The following is a 12,587-nucleotide window of genomic DNA, read 5'->3' on the forward strand; positions in this document are numbered from 1 at the left end:
GGCATGTCTGAAGCGGAAGGCTCATCCAAGGAGGAGGTGGAGCAGATGATTGTGGTGTCTCCGTCGGCAACGCCGACTCATGATTGGTATGATATGTGGAATATTTTAAATGCAAATGTGACCTTATTACATAAGAGAATGGACAAAGCGGAGTCCAGGGAAACAGCAGGGAGTCAATCCACGGATTTGACTGGGTCACGGGGCCCGTCAGGGTCTCAAAAGCGTCCCCTATCCCAAATAGAAGACACTGATACCGACACGGATTCTGACTCCAGTGTCGACTATGATGAGGCAAGGTTACACCCAAAGGTGACCAAAAGTATTAATTATATGATTATGGCAATAAAAGATGTTTTGCATATCACAGATGAACCCTCTGTCCCTGACACGAGGGTGCGCATGTATAAGGAAAAGAAACCGGAGGTAACTTTTCCTCCATCTCATGAACTGAACGAATTATTTGAAAAAGCTTGGGAAACTCCAGACAAAAAACTGCACATTCCCAAGAGGATCCTTATGGCGTATCCTTTCCCTGCAAAGGACAGGGTACGGTGGGAATCCTCGCCCAGGGTGGACAAGGCTTTAACGCGTCTGTCCAAGAAGGTGGCGCTACCGTCTCCAGACACCGCAGCCCTCAAGGATCCTGCGGATCGTAGACAGGAAACTACCTTAAAATCTATTTATACACATATGGGTGCTTTGCTCAGGCCTGGGTGTGTAGCGCAGTGGCAGCGTGGACAGATACCTTATTAGCTGACATTGATACCCTGGACAAGGATACCATTTTACTGACTTTAGGTCACATTAAAGACGCAGTCTTATATATGAGAGACGCTCAAAGAGACGTGGGGCTGCTTGGTTCCAAAGCCAACGCCATGGCAGTTTCGGCGAGACGAGCTCTGTGGACCCGCCAATGGTCGGGTGATGCCGACTCAAAGAAGCATATGGAGGTTTTACCTTACAAGGGTGAAGTTTTGTTTGGGGATGGTCTCGCGGACCTGGTTTCCACAGCTACCGCGGGTAAATCTAAATTTTTGCCTTTTCTTCCCCCACAGCAAAAGAAAACTCCACAATATCAGATGCAGTCCTTTCGGTCGCATAAGTCCAGAAGAGGTCGGGGCTCCTCTTTCCTCGCCAGAGGTAAGGGTAGAGGTAAGAGAACACCTGCTTCGGCTAGTTCCCAGGAGCAGAAGTCCTCCCCGGCTTCTGCTAAATCCACCGCATGACGCTGGGGCTCCAGTGAGGGAGTCCGCGCCGGTGGGGGCACGTCTTCGACTCTTCAGCCAGGTCTGGGTTCTGTCAGACGTGGATCCTTGGGCATTGGAAATTGTATCCCAAGGTTACAAACTGGAGTTCGAAAAGGTGCCCCCTCGCCGAATTTTCAAGTCGGCCTTGCCAGCCTCTTCCCCGGAGAGGGAAGTAGTATTAGATGCAATTCAAAAGCTGTGTCAACAGCAAGTGATTGTCAAGGTTCCCCTGGTCTAACAGGGAAAAGGGTACTATTCAACCCTGTTCGTGGTCCCGAAGCCGGATGGTTCGGTCAGACCCATTTTAAATCTAAAATCCCTAAACCTGTACTTGAAAAAGTTCAAATTCAAGATGGAATCACTCCGGGCTGTGATATCCAGTCTGGAAGGAGGGGATTTTATGGTGTCGCTGGACGTGAAGGATGCCTACCTTCATGTCCCCATATTTCCTCCTCATCAGGAGTACCTGAGGTTCGCGGTACAGGACTGTCATTACCAGTTTCAGACGTTGCCGTTTGGTGAAAATCCTCGGGCCGTGGAAAGCCCAAAGTGATGGCGGAAATGATGGTGCTCCTGCGCAGGCAGGGAGTCACAATTATCCCGTACTTGGACGATCTCCTGATAAAGGCGAGATCGAGAGATCAATTGCTGAAAAGCGTGTCGCTCTCCCTGAGAGTGCTACAACAACACGGTTGGATTCTCAATCTGCCAAAGTCACAGTTGATTCCAATGACTCGACTATCATTCCTAGGCATGATTCTGGACACGGAACAGAAGAGGGTTTTTCTACCAATGGAAAAAGCCCAGGATCTCCAGAACATGGTCAGGGACCTGCTAAAACCAAAAAGAGTGTCTGTTCATCAATGCACTCGAGTTCTGGGAAAAATGGTGGCAGCCTACGAGGCCATGCCCTTCGGCAGGTTCCATGCGAGGACGTTTCAGTGGGACCTTCTGGACAAGTGCTCAGGGTCCCATCTGCAACTACATCAAAAGATAAGCCTGTCCCCCAATTCCAGGGTGTCTCTCCTGTGGTGGCTGCAGAGTGCTCACCTTCTAGAGGGTCGCAGGTTCGGCATTCAAGACTGGGTTCTGGTGACCACGAACGCGAGCCTCCGAGGATGGGGAGCAGTCACAAAAGGAAGAAATTTTCAGGGTCTATGGTCAAGCCAGGAGGCTTGTCTACACATCAACGTGCCGGAATTGAGGGCCATATACAACGGCCTACGACAAGCGGAGTATCTTCTTCGCGACCTACCAGTTCTGATTCAATCAGACAACGTCACAGCCGTGGCTCATGTAAACCGCCAAGGCGGGACAAGGAGCAGAGTGGCAATGGCAGAAGCCACCAAAATTCTGCGCTGGGCGGAAAAATAAGATTTTACTTACCGATAAATCTATTTCTCGTAGTCCGTAGTGGATGCTGGGACTCCGTCAGGACCATGGGGATTAGCGGCTCCGCAGGAGACAGGGCACAAAAATAAAAGCTTTAGGACTAGGTGGTGTGCACTGGCTCCCCCCCTATGACCCTCCTCCAAGCCTCAGTTAGGATACTGTGCCCGGACGAGCGTACACAATAAGGAAGGATTTTGAATCCCGGGTAAGACTCATACCAGCCACACCAATCACACCGTACAACCTGTGATCTGAACCCAGTTAACAGTATGACAAACGTAGGAGCCTCTGAACAGACGGCTCACAACAATAACAACCCGATTTTTTTGTAACAATAACTATGTACAACTATTGCAGACAATCCGCACTTGGGATGGGCGCCCAGCATCCACTACGGACTACGAGAAATAGATTTATCGGTAAGTAAAATCTTATTTTCTCTGACGTCCTAGTGGATGCTGGGACTCCGTCAGGACCATGGGGATTATACCAAAGCTCCCAAACGGGCGGGAGAGTGCGGATGACTCTGCAGCACCGAATGAGAGAACTCCAGGTCCTCTTTAGCCAGGGTATCAAATTTGTAGAATTTTACAAACGTGTTCTCCCCCGACCACGTAGCTGCTCGGCAGAGTTGTAATGCCGAGACCCCTCGGGCAGCCGCCCAAGATGAGCCCACCTTCCTTGTGGAATGGGCCTTGATAGATTTAGGCTGTGGCAGGCCTGCCACAGAATGTGCAAGTTGAATTGTGCTACAAATCCAACGAGCAATCGTCTGCTTAGAAGCAGGAGCACCCAGCTTGTTGGGTGCATACAGTATAAACAGCGAGTCAGATTTTCTGACTCCAGCCGTCCTTGAAATATATATTTTCAATGCCCTGACAACGTCCAGCAACTTGGAATCCTCCAAATCGCTAGTAGCCGCAGGCACCACAATAGGCTGGTTCAGGTGAAACGCTGAAACCACCTTAGGCAGAAACTGAGGACGCGTCCGCAGTTCTGCCCTGTCCGAATGGAAAATCAGATATGGGCTTTTATACGATAAAGCCGCCAATTCTGACACTCTCCTGGCTGAAGCCAGGGCCAGTAGCATGGTTACTTTCCATGTAAGATATTTCAAATCCACCGATTTGAGTGGCTCAAACCAATGGAATTTGAGAAAATCCAAAACTACATTAAGATCCCACGGAGCCACTGGGGGCACAACCGGGGGCTGTATATGTAGTACTCCTTTTACAAAAGTCTGGACTTCAGGAACTGAAGCCAATTCTTTCTGGAAGAAAATCGACAGGGCCGAAATTTGAACCTTAATGGACCCTAATTTGAGGCCCATAGACAATCCTGTTTGCAGGAAATGTAGGAATCGACCCAGTTGAAATTCCTCCGTCGGGGCCTTCCTGGCCTCACACCACGCAACATATTTTCTCCAAATGCGGTGATAATGTTGTGCAGTCACCTCCTTCCTGGCTTTTACCAGGGTAGGGATGACCTCTTCCGGAATGCCTTTTTCCCTTAGAATTCGGCGTTCAACCGCCATGCCGTCAAACGCAGCCGCGGTAAGTCTTGGAATAGACACGGTCCCTGCTGAAGCAGGTCCCGTATTAGAGGTAGAGGCCACGGATCTTCCGTGAGCATCTCCTGAAGTTCCGGGTACCAAGTTCTTCTTGGCCAATCCGGAGCCACGAGTATCGTTCTTACTCCCCTTTGCCGTATAATTCTCAGTACTTTTGGTATGAGAGGCAGAGGAGGAAACACATACACTGACTGGAACACCCACGGTGTTACCAGAGCGTCCACAGCTATTGCCTGAGGGTCTCTTGACCTGGCGCAATACCTGTCCAGTTTTTTGTTGAGGCGGGACGCCATCATATCCACCTTTGGTTTTTCCCAACGGTTCACAATCATGTGGAAGACTTCTGGATGAAGTCCCCACTCTCCCGGGTGTAGATCGTGTCTGCTGAGGAAGTCCGCTTCCCAGTTGTCCACTCCCGGAATGAACACTGCTGACAGTGCTATCACATGATCTTCCGCCCAGCGAAGAATCCTTGCAGCTTCTGCCATTGCCCTCCTGCTTCTTGTGCCGCCCTGTCTGTTTACGTGGGCGACTGCCGTGATGTTGTCCGACTGGATCAACACCGGCTGACCCTGAAGCAGGGGTTTTGCCAGGCTTAGAGCATTGTAAATCGCTCTTAGCTCCAGTATATTTATGTGAAGAGACATCTCCCTGTGTGACCGCTCCCCAGCCTCTCAGACTGGCATCCGTGGTCACCAGGACCCAGTCCTGTATGCCGAATCTGCGGCCCTCTAACAGATGAGCACTCTGCAACCACCACAGAAGAGACACCCTTGTCCGTGGAGACAAAGTTATCCGCTGATGCATCTGCAGATGCGATCCGGACCATTTGTCCAGCAGATCCCACTGAAAAGTTCGTGCGTGGAATCTGCCGAATGGAATCGCTTCGTAAGAAGCCACCATTTTTCCCAGGACTCTTGTGCATTGATGCACAGACACTTTTCCTGGTTTTAGGAGGTTCCTGACAAGTTCGGATAACTCCCTGGCTTTCTCCTCCGGAAGAAACACCTTTTTCTGAACCGTGTCCAGAATCATTCCCAGGAACAGCAGACGTGTCGTCGGGGTCAATTGAGATTTTGGAAAATTCAGAATCCACCCGTGCTGTTGCAGCACTACTTGGGTTAGTGCTACTACGTCCTCCAGCTGTTCTCTGGACCTTGCCCTTATCAGGAGATCGTCCAAGTAAGGGATAATTAATACGCCTTTTCTTCGCAGAAGAAACATCATTTCGGCCATTACCTTGGTAAAGACCCGAGGTGCCGTGGACAATCCAAACGGCAGCGTCTGAAACTGATAATGACAGTTTTGCACCACGAACCTGAGGTACCCTTGATGTGAAGGGCAAATTGGGACATGCAGGTAAGCATCCTTGATGTCCAGGGACACCATAAAGTCCCCTTCTTCCAGATTCGCTATCACTGCTCTGAGTGACTCCATCTTGAACTTGAATTTTTGTATGTACAGGTTCAAAGATTTCAGATTTAGAATAGGTCTTACCGAGTCGTCCGGCTTCGGTACCACAAATAGTGTGGAATAATACCCCTTTCCCTGTTGTAGGAGGGGTACCTTGACTATCACCTGCTGAGAATACAGCTTGTGAATTGCTTCCAATACCGTCGCCCTGTCTGAGGGAGACGTTGGCAGAGCAGACTTTAGGAACCGGCGAGGGGGAGACTTCTCGAATTCCAACCTGTAACCCTGAGATACTACCTGCAGGATCCAGGGGTCCACCTGTGAGTGAGCCCACTGTGCGCTGAAATTCTTGAGTCGACCCCCCACCGTCCCTGAGTCCGCTTGTAAAGCCCCAACGTCATGCTGAGGGCTTTGCAGAAGCCGGGGAGGGCTTCTGCTCCTGGGAGGGAGCTGCTTGGTGCACTCTCTTACCCGTTCCTTTGCCTCGGGGCAGATATGACTGTCCTTTTGCCCGCTTGTTCTTATAGGAACGAAAGGACTGCGGCTGAAAAGACGGTGTCTTTTTCTGTTGGGAGGGGACCTGAGGTAAAAAGGTGGATTTCCCGGCTGTTGCCGTGGCCACCAAATCCGATAGACCGACCCCAAATAATTCCTCCCCTTTATACGGCAATACTTCCATATGCCGTTTGGAATCCGCATCACCTGACCACTGTCGCGTCCATAAACTTCTTCTGGCAGATATGGACATCGCACTTACTCTCGATGCCAGAGTGCAAATATCCCTCTGAGCATCTCGCATATAAAGAAAAGCATCCTTTAATTGCTCTATAGTCAATAAAATACTGTCCCTATCCAGGGTATCAATATTTTCAGTCAGGGAATCCGACCAAACCACCCCAGCACTGCACATCCATGCTGAGGCGATGGCTGGTCGCAGTATAACACCAGTATGAGTGTATATACTTTTCAGGGTAGTTTCCAGCCTCCTATCAGCTGGATCCTTGAGGGCGGCCGTTTCAGGAGACGGTAACGCCACTTGTTTTGATAAGCGTGTGAGTGCCTTATCCACCCTAGGGGGTGTTTCCCAGCGCGCCCTAACCTCTGGCGGGAAAGGATATAATGCCAATAACTTCTTTGAAATTAGCAGTTTTCTATCGGGGTTAACCCACGCTTCATCACACACTTCATTCAATTCCTCTGATTCAGGAAAAACTACAGGTAGTTTTTTCAGACCCCACATAATACCCCTTTTTGTGGTACTTGCAGTATCAGAGATATGCAAAGCCTCCTTCATTGCCGTGATCATATAACGTGTGGCCCTACTGGAAAATACGTTTGTTTCTTCACCGTCGACACTAGATTCGGTGTCCGTGTCTGGGTCTGTGTCGACCGACTGAGGTAAAGGGCGTTTTACAGCCCCTGACGGTGTCTGAGACGCCTGGACAGGTACTAACTGGTTTGCCGGCCGTCTCATGTCGTCAACTGATTTTTGTAACGTGCTGACATTATCACGTAATTCCATAAACAAAGCCATCCATTCCGGTGTCGACTCCCTAGGGGGTGACATCACCATTACCGGCAATTGCTCCGCCTCCACACCAACATCGTCCTCATACATGTCGACACACATGTACCGACACACAGCAGACACACAGGGAATGCTCTTATCGAAGACAGGACCCCACTAGCCCTTTGGGGAGACAGAGGGAGAGTTTGCCAGCACACACCCAAGCGCTATAAATATATAGGAACAACTCTACAGAAGTGTTGTTTCCTTTATAGCAGCTTAATATATCAATATCGCCAAAAAAGTGCCCCCCCCCTCTCTGTTTTTTTACCCTGTTTCTGTAGTGCAGTGCAGGGGAGAGTCCTGGGAGCCTTCCTCGCAGCGGAGCTGTGCAGGAAAATGGCGCTGTGTGCTGAGGAGATAGGCCCCGCCCCCTATTTCGGCGGGCTCTTCTCCCGGTGTTTGTGAGACCTGGCAGGGGTTAAATACATCCATATAGCCCCAGGGGCTATATGTGATGTATTTTTAGCCAGAACAAGGTATTATCATTGCTGCACAGGGCGCCCCCCCCCAGCGCCCTGCACCCTCAGTGACCGCTGGTGTGAAGTGTGCTGACAACAATGGCGCACAGCTGCAGTGCTGTGCGCTACCTCATGAAGACTGAAAAGTCTTCTGCCGCCGGTTTCTGGACCTCTTCACTTTTCGGCATCTGCAAGGGGGTCGGCGGCGCGGCTCCGGGACCGGACTCCATGGCTGGGCCTGTGTTCGATCCCTCTGGAGCTAATGGTGTCCAGTAGCCTAAGAAGCCAATCCATCCTGCACGCAGGTGAGTTCACTTCTTCTCCCCTAAGTCCCTCGTTGCAGTGAGCCTGTTGCCAGCAGGACTCACTGAAAATAAAAAACCTAATAACTTTTTCTAAGCAGCTCTTTAGGAGAGCCACCTAGATTGCACCCTGCTCGGACGGGCACAAAAACCTAACTGGGGCTTGGAGGAGGGTCATAGGGGGAGGAGCCAGTGAACACCACCTAGTCCTAAAGCTTTTATTTTTGTGCCCTGTCTCCTGCGGAGCCGCTAATCCCCATGGTCCTGACGGAGTCCCAGCATCCACTAGGACGTCAGAGAAATCACGTAAGCGTTCTGTCAGCAATCTTCATAGCGGGAGTGGACAACTGGGAAGCAGACTTCCTCAGCAGACACGATCTCCATCCAGGAGAGTGGGGACTTCATCAAGAAGTCTTTGCAGAGATAACAAGTCATTGGGGACTTCCTCAAATAGACATGATGGCGTCACGCCTCAACAAAAAGCATCGGAGGTATTGTGCCAGGTCAAGGGACCCTCAGGCAGTAGCGGTAGACGCCCTAGTGACACCATGGGTGTTTAAGTCGGTCTATGTGTTCCCTCCTCTGCCTCTCATCTGAAAAGTGCTGAGAATCATAAGACGAAAAAGAGTACAGACAATACTCATTGTTCCAGATTGGCCTCGAAGGGCCTGGTATTTGGATCTTCAGGAGATGCTCACAGAAGATCCGTGGCCTCTTCCTCTCAGGGAAGACCTGTTGCAGCAGGGGCCTTGCATGTTCCAAGACTTACCGCGGTTGCGTTTAACGGCATGGCGGTTGAACACAGAATCCTAGCTGAGAAAGGTATTCCGGAGGAAGTTATCCCTACTCTAATAAAGGCTAGGAAGGAGGTAATGGCAAAGCATTATCACCGTATCTGGAGGAAGTATGTGTCTTGGTGTGAAACCAAGAATGCTACTACGGAAGATTTCCATCTGGGCCGTTTTCTCCACTTCTTACAGACAGGAGTGGATATGGGCCTAAAGTTAGGCTCCATTAAGGTACAGATTTCGGTCCTATCTATATTCTTTCAGAAGGAATTGGCTTCTCTCCCAGAAGTCCAGACTTTTGTAAAGGGAGTGCTGCACATCCAGCCTCCTTTTGTGCCACCATGGGACCTTAACGTGGTGTTACAGTTCCTTAAATCACACTGGTTTGAACCCCTTCAAACGGTTGAATTAAAATTTCTCACCTGGAAGGTGGTCATGTTATTAGCCTTGGCATCTGCAAGGCGGGTGTCAGAGTTGGCGGCCTTGTCTCACAAGAGCCCCTACTTGATTTTTCATGTGGATAGAGCGGAATTGAGGACTCGCCCTCAATTTGTGCCTAAGGTGGTTTCTTCATTTTATATGAACCAACCTATTGTGGTACCTGTGGCTACGAGTGACTTGGAGGACACCAAGTCCCTGGATGTAGTCAGGGCCTTAAAAATCTATGTAGCCAGGACGGCTAGGGTTAGGAAGACAGAGGCTCTGTTTGTCCTGTATGCAACCAACAAGGTTAACGCGCCTGCTTCTAAGCAGACTATTGCTCGCTGGATCTGTCACACGATTCAGCAGGCTCATTCTACGGCTGGATTGCCGTTACCAAATTCGGTAAAGGCCCATTCCACTAGGAAGGTGGGCTCTTCTTGGGCGGCTGCCCGAGGCGTCTCGGCATTACAGTTGTGCCGAGCAGCTACTTGGTCGGGTTCAAACACTTTTGCAAAATTCTACAAGTTTGATACCCTGGCTGATGAGGACCTCACGTTTGCTCAATCGGTGCTGCAGAGTCATCCGCACTCTCCCGCCCGGTTTGGAGCTGTGGTATAAACCCCATGGTGCTTACGGAGTCCTCAGCATCCTCTAGGACGTAAGAGAAAATAAGATTTTAAACCTACCGGTAAATCTTTTTCTCCTAGTCCGTAGAGGATGCTGGGTGCCCGTCCCAGTGCGGACTAAATCTGCAAGACTTGTATATAGTTGTTGCTTACATAAGGGTTATGTTACAGTTGAGATCGGTCGTTGACTGATGCTGTTTTTGTTCATACTGTTAACTGGTTGTGTATATTCCAGGTTATACGGTGTGGTTGGTGTGGGCTGGTATGAATATTGCCCTTAGATTACAAAATCCTTTCCTCATATTGTCCATCTCCTCTGGGCACAGTTTCTCTAACTGAGGTCTGGAGGAGGGGCATAGAGGGAGGAGCCAGTGCACACCCATACTAAAAGTTCTTTATAGTGCCCATGTCTCCTGCGGAGCCCGTCTATACTCCATGGTCCTTACGGAGTCCCCAGCATCCTCTACGGACTAGGAGAAAAAGATTTACTGGTAGGTTTAAAATCTTATTTTTTGTGTAATTTTGTTGTCGGCACATTCAACTATGTTAAGAACAAAGTATTTAATAAGAATATTTCATTCTTTCAGATCTAGGATGTGTTATTTTAGTGTTCCCTTTATTTTATTTTTGGCTCATATTTTGTGTGTAAATCTGGCTCTGGTGCTAGCTAGTGCCTCCTTAGCCTTTTAGCTCACCGCACGTCCCTGGGTTCTAGCAACCAGCACTGGGCAGAACCAGCCAGGGGGCTTACAGATATGTCCACTTACATCTTTGCTTTTTTTCAAATTTGGCACAACATTTAAAACACGGCTCGGCTGTTTTTCACTAGTTGCGAGTGAATGAACTTTAAAAATTTTGTTTGTAATAATAGAATATGTATAAAGTAACATATTAAAGAAGAAAATTAAGAAAAATCACAAGGCATGGCTAAATATCTCAGTCTATGGCAATCAAAACTGTGCTTTATATGGCGGGATATAGCAAAGATGTATGTGGACACATCTGTACATCAGAGCAGGGAGGCACTTATTGTTGGGTCCCCCTGCCATCTTGTGAACCACCCCAGGCCTGGGCAGAAAGTCTGGGGTAATATTGTTCTTCACAGTGGAACTACAGGTAGCAGCAAGCCTGCCCCGGCATGCAGCATTTGGAGAACCACAAGTGCCCACATGCCTGGACATTAGGGCCCGTCTGCTCCTGTAGCTCCACTGTAACAAAAATATTAAAATACCTTCAAAGAAGTTAATAAAAACACGTTGATATGCCAGTCTGATGGAATCCCACATTCAGTGGTGAAAGTACAGACTCGTTCCCGCTTTCAGTAATGTGCTTTATTTAGGCTACTTCATCACAAATCCCTATATATAATTAGATTGTGGTAGACAAACATACCATGTACAAAAATAAAACCTATGTGACAAAGCTGTTTCTCTGTGCGGCGCTACGGACACTTATTTACGTATTTTGTAATGGTAGGACATTTTGGACTGCTGCCTCCCTCACTGGCTGCCAGGGCTCCTGGGTACAGGAAGACCTAAGAGAAGACTGCACATGTCCAATCCTTTCCTTCCTTTTTGTCTGACAAGGAGGATGATGGCCATCTATGGATGTAGGACAGCAGTTGCACATTGCTGCACCACGCAAAGCCAAATAGTTTACCTCTCATATACCTACCTCTGCAACTTGCCTCAAGAAAACCTGTCTTCCAATTTCATTTTACTATTGTATAATAATTTGTGAGTACATATACTTGCCCGTGATGTCACAGGTTCATGTGTCTGATACTTGTCTCAACTCTTCACAAGACATGAAGTTGCATCTCAAGTTTTACTCTTGGATCAACATGGGAAAAGTGGTTTAATAATCCTTTTGTTGGCTCCCAGAAAGCCTCACATCCGCAGACGTATCTTGTGAATCTTTTAGGTGGCAAGATAAAGTCCAGTGGTATATGAAACATGAAATGTGGCCAGCTTAATGCACCTAGAGAAACCACAGAAAGTATGCCAAGTGGAGGAGAGTGACATATTCAAGACTGTTGTCCAAAATGTTCACTTTACAATATTTCACATTTGGCCTAAAATGCTGCATGTATTGCCAAGTGGGATTTGCAGAAGGAACAGACCGTCATCTCCCTTCATTCCAAAAATATTCCTAGTTCACAACTACAGTCTAGAATGGCTTCCTGCGCACTAGCGACTCAGAAGTAAAGCAAGAGAATGATATCCATGGAGCCTCACAGTTCTACCTATAGACCTGTTCCACCACATAGCTCCGCTATAATGTCACAAATGTCCCCATTAGCACTATACAAGCATATCCAGCAACCTGTAAGAATATTATATGCAACACACACATAGTGCCAGTTTATTCCCCAAACACTGATGCATGAAGATTGGTTTTATTAAGGACCCCCCCCCCCCCCAAAAAAAAAAAAGATTTTAAACCTACTGGTAAATCTTTTTCTCCTAGTCCGTAGAGGATGCTGGGGACTCCGTAAGGACCATGGGGTATAGACGGGCTCCGCAGGAGACATGGGCACTCTAAGACTTTAGATGGGTGTGAACTGGCTCCTCCCTATATGCCCCTCCTCCAGACCTCAGTTATAGAACTGTGCCCAGAGGAGACGGACAGTAGGAGGAAAGGATTTTTGTTAATCTAAGGGCGAGATACATACCAGCCCACACCATACACACCGTACAACATGGTATATACTAAACCAGTTAACAGCATGAACAAAACAGCATCAGCCAGAGACTGATCTCAACCGTAACATAACCCTTATGTAAACAACAAATATA

At 48.5% G+C, this 12,587-nt stretch overlaps 1 protein-coding gene across 1 annotated transcript in view; it reads left to right on the forward strand.

The window, feature by feature from the left end:
• LOC135070990 (somatomedin-B and thrombospondin type-1 domain-containing protein-like) overlaps positions 1-12,170 on the forward strand; it is a 158,673-nt gene extending 146,503 nt beyond the window's left edge. Inside the window, exon 6 of the mRNA XM_063964804.1 lies at positions 11,266-12,170. Coding sequence (XP_063820874.1) covers positions 11,266-11,371 — 106 coding nt within the window. The 3' untranslated portion in view covers positions 11,372-12,170. The remainder of the gene's footprint in view (positions 1-11,265) is intronic.
• The last annotated feature ends 417 nt before the right edge of the window (positions 12,171-12,587 follow it).

This window comes from Pseudophryne corroboree, chromosome 1 (genome assembly GCF_028390025.1).
Source record: "Pseudophryne corroboree isolate aPseCor3 chromosome 1, aPseCor3.hap2, whole genome shotgun sequence".
Lineage (NCBI taxonomy): Eukaryota > Metazoa > Chordata > Amphibia > Anura > Myobatrachidae > Pseudophryne > Pseudophryne corroboree.